The 9,889-nt window shown below is 42.9% G+C and overlaps 1 protein-coding gene across 1 annotated transcript; it reads left to right on the forward strand.

Annotated features, from left to right (window-relative positions):
* The first annotated feature begins 708 nt into the window (after positions 1 to 708).
* LOC132900488 (uncharacterized) lies at positions 709 to 9,889 on the forward strand. Its single transcript, XM_060942608.1, has 5 exons — positions 709 to 6,086; positions 6,744 to 7,325; positions 7,425 to 7,568; positions 8,358 to 8,613; positions 8,912 to 9,889. The coding sequence occupies exons 1-5, from the start codon at positions 5,925 to 5,927 to the stop codon at positions 9,199 to 9,201; spliced, it is 1,434 nt and encodes a 477-aa protein (XP_060798591.1). The 5' UTR covers positions 709 to 5,924; the 3' UTR covers positions 9,202 to 9,889.

Raw genomic sequence — 9,889 nt, forward strand, 5'->3', positions numbered from 1 at the left:
GCGCATCCTTCTTGTCGGGACACACCTCCTCGGCCACAGCAAGCATGCATACTTTAACAAAGTCCCCATCAGTAAACGGCTTTCCATGGGTAGCTAGTAGGTGAGCTGCCTTATAGCTAGCTCGGACATCAGCCTGGTTGATCTGGGTTTGGCGAAGGAATACGTTCTGTTGTGCAGCCAGTCCGCATTTCATCCTCCGAATCCTGTCTTCTCTTGTTTACCCTCGCAAACTAGCATACTCTTTGTGGCGGGTTTCGGAGTGACGACGCAGATTATATTCTTTGAAAACTGGCACACTTTCTTTACATACAAGACAAACTGCACGGTCCTTACACTGAACGAAAAAATAATCGGTGGTCCACTGTTCTTTAAAAACTCTGCACTCTCTGTCAGCTTTTCGCTGACCGCTAGCCATTTTGCTGTCCTGAACACTGACAGTTCTCTGCGCATGCGCTGCCTGTCACTGCTTGATCGCGAGCATATGACGAAAAGTCGGAAAATATGAATAGTTCATTTTATAACTAAATATCAATTTTAATTGATAAAATCAACAAAATGCAAGATGCAGACATGTTATTATTTGCCAAAAAGCAATTTAAAAAAATAGGCCATGACCACTTTTGGGGATTGCCTCATAGGGCCGGTTCAAGTGATGGGGGGGCAGAGGGGCTGGGGGGCCGGTCAAAGGGGGGTGGCGGGCCGGAGTTTGGTGACCCCTGGTTTATAGAGTGCATTTGTGAATAAACTATACATTTATTTTTATTTGCTTTCAGTGGTACCAGTTATTTCCCAAATTAAGGGCTAAAATACGTATCTCATGTTAAAATAAGAAAGGTCATTATATAACCAGTCAATAAATTCAATTCCATTGCAATTTATTATGGTTTTACCATAGTCATGGCCTCGGAACACCAGATAGAGTAATAAAGAGTAATATAAGATATTAAACCAAGAGTGATTTAAAATGGGTAAGTTTCAGATAGAAAATAAAATAGACAGTGAGTGGATAAAACAGTTAATACACCAATTAGTTTACACTAGGCTATTTATGAGGTCTTAGCCAGGACATACTTAATGTAAACATGTGTAGCTTACCTTTGATTATTTGGGAGGCTTTCGTTTTCCCCATGGAAAATTTCTTTGCGATGGAAGAGTCTGGGAACATTCCAGCCACGCACTTGTTGAAATCATCAAAGAAAGAGAGGCTAATGTTTTTCTTAGCTATTAGCATCGCCATCTTCACCTCAGACCTAATCAGTGTTGCCAGATACTGCTGACGTTTTCCAGCCCAAAATATGTTCAAAACCCGCCAAAATGCACTTGAAACCGCCCAATCTGGCAACACTGGACCTAATCACTTGTTCAGCCTTGCCTCCGGACGGAGTTTTGTAATTACTGATGCCTGAGAGGGCAGGGACGTGAATTCATGGCCCGACTTCCTGCTGTAAACCCCTGTCAGAGGCGCATCATGAATTCTGGACCTACTGACTTTTTTATATTGTGAAAATACGGGACATTTTCGGGAAAATAAAAAAAACGGGAAGACAGCGGGAAATAAGTCAAAATAAGGGATTTCCCGGGAAAAACGGGAAGGTTGACGGGTATGATGAGCACTCATTCAGACGTTTTATTCTGTAGAACAAACTGAGATCACAAACATGATGCAATAATAGTCATTCCAAAGTGCAACTTCTTGGCCTTCAGAAACACTAAAAGAAACGAAGAAAAGACATTGTGATAGTCAGCAAATGTTACTTTTGTAGACCAAGCACAGGGAAAAAAATATGGAATCACTCAATTTTCAGGTAGAAAATAAGGACTCACCCAGTCAATTTCCTTTCCCTAAATTGACACCTGCCTCAGATTAGATCTGCTTGTTAGTCTGCAGTTAGAAACAGCGCAGTTATCACACCTTGGCGGGCTGCTGGACCAAGTGGATTGGCAAGAATCATGGCTCCAACAAGAGAGATGTCTCTTGAAACAAAAGAGAGGATTGTCAAACTTCTTAAAGAAGGTAACTCTTCACGCATGGTTGCCAAAGATGTGGGCTGTTCACAGTCAGCTGTATCTAATGCCGCTTTTCCACTACAAACGCGGCTGAGTTGGGCTGAGCCGTGCCGTGCTGAGTCGGGCTGAGCGGGGCTGTTGGAGTTGCATTTCGACTACAACCGCGCTGAACCGTGCTGGCTGGAAGTGGGTGGACACATTGGGTGGAGTTAGTGAAAGTGGGTGGATGTCACGTGATGTCGTTAAGCAGCGCAAACAGTGACATCAGTGATCTTTTAAGCGGTAGTCTCACGACCCGAATAGTAAACAATAAACATGGAGGACATGGAGTCGTTAGTGTTGCTGGTCTTGGTGCTGTGGCTTGTTGTCACCGACAACGCGGACAGATACTGGCAAGAGCGTATAGATGAGGCGAGGCGCATAAGGCTTCAGAAATTCTCGTAATTCGTAATTCTTCTCCTTCCGGGTTTACGGTGTTGACAGATCCCAGCGTGCTCGCGGGGCGTGTGTGGGCATGTGAGGACACTCCTCCTCACCAATCAGTGCACAGGGGAGTGTCTGCTCACGCCCCCAGCCTCACTCGGCACGGTTTGGCTCGCTTCAGCCCTACTCCAAAACCGTGCGAGTTTTAGGGGCTAAGCAGGGCTGAAGCGAGCTGAGTCGTGCTGGTTTTTGGTAGTCGAAACGTGAGCCGTGTCGGGCTGAAGTGAGCTGAAGTGAGCTGAAAAAGGGTAGTGGAAAAGGGCCATAAGATATGGACCAAGTACAAATAGGGTGACCATTTCCATAACACCAAAAAGGAGGACATTATTTGGACGGGGGGTCTGGGGGCCCTCCCCCAGAAAATTTTGTATTTCTTAGATGCAATTTCCTGCATTCTAATCAATTTTAGGGTGAATAATGGCAAATCCCATCTGATTCATAGCCCTCAAATTTTTATGTAAACCACAGTGGCAAGATTGAGAATGGATTATTTTTATGCAAGTCACTCACGTTTGGTGAACTCAACATCGCAATGTTGTAGGGTTAAAGATTATGATTGTGGGGAAAAAAGAGTAAGGTCAAAGCATTCATAGTATTTATTATAATTCATGTATTAGCTCTTAGTTGGCTAGAACACACAGTATTTATATTTATTAAAAACATTGTGGAGTTAACAAACCACTGAAATTAAACTTAAGGTGCTGAGTACCAAAAAGCACAACATTTGTAGATTCTCAAAGAACAAATAGGCAACATAACCAGCAACATTATAAAACGTTTTAAAGCATTCATAGTATTTATTATAATTCATGTATTAGCTCTTAATTGGCTAGAACACCATATTTGTATTTATTAAAAACATTGTGGAGTAACAAACCACTGAAATTAAACTTAAGGTAGATATAGTAGATGTGCATTTGCACTGTCATCCATATCCTAACAAGTTAAGTTGTGAGCAGCTGGTCTACCGGACAGACTCGTGTTTCCAAGTCCCAGCCAGGGCCAGGGGGGCAGGGCACTAGGCACGCGCCAGGAAGATCATCAAAGGATAGAACTCAACGCCTCGCGGTGCGGAGTTCGCATTGCATGCCAAAAAACATCGAGCCATAGACTCTTTATTGTAGATTACTAGTGTGCAGCACAGATCTGCAGTTTCCCTACAAAACGTTATTCTAGAACTCTGCTCTTCCAGTCTGGCAAGTCGATATTATATAATTCCGCTCATCGTCTCTAAAAGGAGGACAAATGTGCGTCCGGCTTGATGCTACGCCGGACAAGACATTGAAAAGACGGACGGTCCGGCCTAAAGCCGGACGTCTGGCCACCCTAAGTACAAACAGCGTGGGAAGGTTTTTAAAACCAAGCGTACTGGTAGACCAAGGAAGACATCAAAGCGTCAAGACAAAAAACTTAAGGCCATATGTCTTGAAAACCGAAAAAGTACAACAAAACAAATGAAGCATAAATGGGAGGAAGCTGGAGTCGATGTACAAGTATGTGACCGAACCGTGAGAAATCGCCTACAGGAAATGGGATTTTCATCTAGGAAAGTTAAAAGAAAACCATCATTGACACCTAAACAGAAAAGAACAAGACTACAATGGGCTAAGGAGAAGCAATCATGGACTGTGGATGACTGGATGAAAGTTATCTTCAGTGATGAATCACGAATCTGCATTGGACAAGGTGATGATGCTGGAACTTTTGTTTGGTGCCGTTCCAGTGAGATTTATGAAGAGGACTGCCTGAAGAAAACATCCAAATTTCCACAGTCCTTGATGATATGGGGCTGCATGTCAGGCAAAGGCACTGGCAGGGTTGCCGCGGGGTTGTGAAAGGTAGTAAATGAAATTAGACCAAATTAAGGCTTGTAAAACGTAGTAAAAAGTAATAAACGTCATCTGACCAGGTAGTAAATTTTTTAACCTCCATAATGTGTCTAAAATACGTTTTTCAATTTATGTAATTCACGTGCAAGCCTATCTCCTTGAATTAATAAACTAGCGTGAATTTATTTGTATGTTGCGAGTAGGACCTGAATGACGTCACTATCATAGCGTTACTTCAGATATGGGCAAATGCAAGTTTTCAGACCTCTGGCTGGAGGAAGCTACGTTTAAAGACTGGCTTAGACCAGTAGTTGGCAACAGCCGAGAGGCTTATTGCAACGTCTGTAAGAAAGCTATAAATATTACGTGGATGGGGGTGAAGGCGGTGAAATCACACATGGAATCGAATAGCCATCAAACAAGGATGCGGGGACGAAACGTGCAGCTACCGCTGTCTCTGTTTTGCGCTGGCACTACGGCTACATCTACATCCTCGACCTCCACCGCTCCCTCAACCTCCACCGCTACCTCAACCTCGCCTGCTCCCACCACCAGTAACGTTAATCCCACCAACAGCATTCAGCCGCTCTGCACTACCACCGCTACACTGCAGGCCGAGGTGCTATGGTGTTTTAGATTTAGCAGTGAAACACCACTCGTTCAAGTCGAATGATGGCATAGGAGAGCTGTTTGGCAAGATGTTCCCGGATTCCCAAATCGCCAAATCATTCGCTTTGGCCAAGGACAAGACCGGCTACATGATCAAATTTGGCATTGCCCCGTATTTTAAGAGGCAACTGGTTGAGGCCATAAATCATGCCGGCCCTTACGTCCTTATGTTTGATGAGAGTCTAAATCACTGGGGGGCAATTTGGGGCCCGCGGGCCAAATTTGGCCCACAAAGCTTTTTTTTTTGGCCCGCGCCCTTTGTGCCACTGCCAAAGTGGCGCTGTTGAATTTCTGTTAGAAGAGGTTTGGCATTGAGGGGTGACGATGAAGAGCAGATATGGAGCGAATGGTGAGGGCTAGACAGTGGCATACTGACAAAAGAAAGTTTAAAAGTTCGTGGGAAACTCAGTATTTTTTTTTTTTGGAAATCAATTCTGAGGCTGTGTGCCTAATTTGTAGGCAGAAGGTATCAGTACTGAAAGAATACAACATTCGCCGACATTATGAAACAAAACACCAAGAGTTCGCTAAATTCCAAGGCGTTGAGAGGACGGGAAAAGCTAACCAGTTACTAGCGCAGCTTAAAACACAACAACGCACTCTGCTACAGCCGTCATCGGCTCAGGAAAATGCTAGAAGAGCGAGCTACCTCATCACTGAAGAACTGGTAAAAGAGGGACGCTCGTTTTCTTGTGGCGAATTCGTGAAAAGGTGCCTTACTGTGGCTGCACAGTGTGTTTGCCTCAGTCAGACACGGGCATTCTCACAGATAAGCTTGTCAAGAAACACCATTGTACATGTACATTTACATGTACATTTGCTTTTTCACATCTTGTATACAATATGAGACATTTTAATTAGATTTAAGGTGGCAGTACATGTTACACGTTTGTGTTTGGCCCGCGGCCCACCAACAATATTCACTTTCGGCCCACCATGGGGAAGAAATTGGGCACCCCTGGTCTAAATGAATCGTCAAAGAAAAAACAAATGGACATACACATTCGTTTTTTGGAGGATGGGTGTGTTCGGTCGAGATATTTTGGTTCACAATTCCTGGGACATGGAAGAGCTGATGATCTGTTGCAGCACATCAAAGTAAGTTTATTTTCCTGTACTATTGGTTAGGGAGACATTGTTTGCATTTGAACATTTTCATGGATTTTTATCATTTTATTTATTTAGCCTTCTGTTGAATTTCTGTGACATAATATTGGAAAATGTAGCCTATAATTAAAAAAATTGGAGCCTAACTGCTTAATCTGAAGGTTGATCATTGCTCTGGATTTTGAATAGTGAAATTTGGCAAAGCAGTCCTTGGCATGGGCCTATACTATCCATCACTGTCAAAGTATTCCAGCACCTGACTCATGTTTTACTTAAGATAATAAAGCTAAATGTTTAATTTGAAGCATAGGATATACCATATTACTGTCTTTATATTGAATGTGATTTTCTTTCTTAAGTAATATGTTATTTAAACAAACTTTTTTCTCAAAATAATTAGTTTTCCTTTTGTTTCAGACATGTAAAAGCTTTTTACCTTTACCTGACATGTTTCGACGGTGTAACTTCCGTCTTCATCAGAGGGTCACCCTCTGATGAAGACGGAAGTTACACCGTCGAAACATGTCAGGTAAAGGTAAAAAGCTTTTACATGTCTGAAACAAAAGAAAAACTAATTATTTTGATTTAAGAAGAAGACATAATGAACGTAATATATTTATTTAAACTTTTTTCTGTTTGAATTCACAGGAATGCATTGCTCAACTCAATATGAGGCAGCTCCTCTCAGTTGGAATGGATGGGCCCAATGTAAATTTTAAACTCCTTGATCTCCTTCAAAAGGAGTATGCTGAGCTGAATGGAGGTGCTCAAGTCCTGGTGGTTGGGAGCTGTGGACTTCACACTCTCCACAATGCCATGAAGGCAGGCTTTACAGCCTGGCAAATAGACAAGCTCCTGCGTGCGCTCCATTACCTCTTCCACAACGATCCTGCCCGGAGAGAGGACTACACCAACATCACTGGGTCGACCTGCTTTCCCCTCTCTTTCTGTGGCCACAGATGGGTGGAAAATGTGCCAGTTGCGGAGAGAGTCCTGGAAGTTTGGCCCATGATTCAGAGATATGTCAGTGCTGCGGAAGATAAGAAAGTCCAAAAACCGAACACAGCCTCTTATGACGCCATCCTGGCAGCAAGAGGGGATCCACTCTTAATCCCAAAGCTTCAATTCTTCCTCTCCATTGCGAGAAGTTTTAACCCTTTTCTTCAGAAGTACCAAACAGATGAGCCAGTGTTGCCTTTTTTGGCAAAAGATTTAACTGAGCTTCTGTTGGTAAGTATCACTATAAACATTTTGATGAATTCATTTGAATGTAAACCTGTATTCATTGATGGAATGGCTTGGTAACTATCTGATTGTTGCCATCATCAGAGTTTACTGCGGCGCTTCATCAAAAGGGAGCTCCTACAGGACCAAACCCCCTTGCAACTCATTAAGTTGGACATCTCTGATGAGAAGAACTGGGTCTCCCTCAAAAGGGTAGACATAGGCTTGGGAGCTGAATCAGCCATCAAGGTAATTTCATTGTTCTTTAATTGTCTGGTGAGATAAATCTGTGAATTTATGACTGCATAAATCACATCTACAGTAGTAAATGCAATTTGGTCAGTAATAATATTATCATCTTTAAAGGAACAGTATGTAAGTTTGTGGCCAAAACTGGTACTACAATAATTTTCAAAATTCTGCAGAGCATGGTATTCCCTCCTCCTCCCCCCAGACAAGAGGTTATCAGCTACTGTAGGTTGCCGAAATCAGATAGGTGAAGGGTGGCGCAACAGGCCAAAACAAATAATACACACACACAATGCACACATATCAACAACATCAATGTAAGTTGAGGGCTGCAACTTCATTTATGTAATGGGAATAATCTGGCTGGATTGCTGTTGTCAGTGATAAAAATATTTGAAATGATCATGATTCCTTAAAACCCTTTGGTGACTGGCCCCTTGAAAATGGTTCCTCCAGGAACCATGACGTTTCAGTTGTCAAGACAACGGAAAAACTAAAATACAAATACAAGAGCATTTTGTTTTGTGCACAAGAGCATTGTGACGTATCTTTCTGTTTTTGTATTTTAGTTTTTCCGTTGTCTTGACAACTGAAACGTCATCGTTCCTGGAGGAACCATTTTCAAGGGGTCAGTCACCAAAGGGTTAATGTCTAGTGATATACCAGGGGCATTTAATGATTATTTTGCATTTATTTCTAACATGGGCTACTGTTCCTTACAAAGGCTACTGTAATATTAAGCAAACATTTCTTTTCAAAGAGAGCATTGACATGCATGTTCCTTAATAGGCACTCATGGGCAAACCAGGAACCAAGATAGGGGAACACTCTGTGCTCAGCCTGAGAAAAGAGTGTTTGCAGTGTCTGGTTCAGATCATAAAGAAACTGCAGGAAAGGTCCCCGTTGAAATTCCCCATTGTGAGGCAGATTGCCTGCCTGGATCCCACAAAGATGGCCAAAGATCCAGAGTGGTGCATCGTACAGATGAAGGCATTAGTGCAGACATTCATCCAGGGGCAGCAGTTGGCAGGTGGCATTGCAGCTGGTAAGAGAATATTGTATAGGGACAGTAGAAGTCAATAGGTTATTCTAATTGATTAAGGTCTTGTGCTAGGAATCTCCCTTGGTTCTCTGCCTTTTTTAATTCAAGAGGTGTGAAGGTGTTAATGATCAGTTTGTAATTTAGACAAGACTTCTGTGCCCCCAGGTTGAGAACCACTGCTTTAGATACTGCTGTGTATCTATGATGTACTGTATGTACTTTTGTTGAATGGTTGATGAAGCAGTGGACTGGAATGTGCTAATGTAATGAACACATCTTAATTTTCTTGTCCATGTCGCAGGTGATGTCATCATTCAACAGTTCTCCTCTTTTCTCTCGGATGTGGGCAGAGATGAAGAATTTGTGTCCTTCCAGCCCCTTAGCCAGCGTCTGGATGTCTTCCTCCATTCCAGACTGCGCACTTCCCACCCTGACCTGCTGAAGTTTTGCCAAAGTGCTCTCCTCCTGTCCCATGGGCAGGCCACAGTTGAAAGAGGCTTCTCGGTCAACAAGGAGGTGGAGACGTGCAACCTCCATGAAGAGTCTCTTGAAGCCCTCAGGTTAATCTGTGACAAAGTGGTGGTGTCCTGAATGTACCTCTGTCCAAGGAGCTCCTGGCCTCTGCTGGTTCATCAAGATCACAGTACAGGCTACACCTTGAGAGTGAGCGGAAGAAAAGGGAGAGTGCCACTCAAGAGCTGAAGAGAAAAACAGCAGAGAAAGAGCTGGAGGACCTCCGGAATCAGCGGCAGGTGCTCCATAGTGTGTGCCATTCCCTGGAAAGTGATGCTGATAAGTTTGCGGAGAAGGCCGAGGGTAAAGCGGGAACGAAGATGGCTGAGCTAATTGCAAAGTCAGATTCCCTTCGACGAAGCCACAAGGGGAAAAAAGCAGAGCTTCTGACATTGGAAAAAATGATCGAGGAGAAGGCCACACAGCTCAGGCACTTGTGACTATGCATTGCTGTCTAACTGTTTTAATGTTTATGTTTGCCTGTTGTTCCTGTTGTTAATTACTTAGGTTTATTCTCTCTCTCTCTCTCTCTCTCTCTCTCGCGCTCTCTCTCTCGGCCAGTTTTAGTGTCCAGTATTGAAGTTTAAGTTTAGTTATTTGTTCCCAAGTTATTTATTTTTTAATGAAATACTGTTTTTACAGTATAAAATTGCATTTTATTATTAAGTTTCTTCCCCTTTAAATACCCTGATTTTGCAATTTGCACATTATTTCAAAGTCCAATGTGTAGCTGTTCATTCTAAAAGTCCAGTCTGTCTTCTAATTG

The sequence above is a fragment of the Neoarius graeffei genome, chromosome 16, assembly GCF_027579695.1.
Source record: "Neoarius graeffei isolate fNeoGra1 chromosome 16, fNeoGra1.pri, whole genome shotgun sequence".
Classification (NCBI taxonomy): Eukaryota; Metazoa; Chordata; class Actinopteri; order Siluriformes; family Ariidae; genus Neoarius; species Neoarius graeffei.

What these genes read in the sequence shown, in the direction of transcription:
- LOC132900488 (XM_060942608.1), top strand. Translation starts at nt 5,925, where the DNA reads ATGGGGAAGAAATTGGGCACCCCTGGTCTAAATGAATCGTCAAAGAAA. An exon ending in GAGCTGAATCAGCCATCAAG is followed by an intron (nt 7,569 to 8,357) that starts GTAATTTCATTG and finishes GTTCCTTAATAG; the next exon opens with GCACTCATGGGCAAACCAGG. An exon ending in GGCAGGTGGCATTGCAGCTG is followed by an intron (nt 8,614 to 8,911) that starts GTAAGAGAATAT and finishes TCCATGTCGCAG; the next exon opens with GTGATGTCATCATTCAACAG.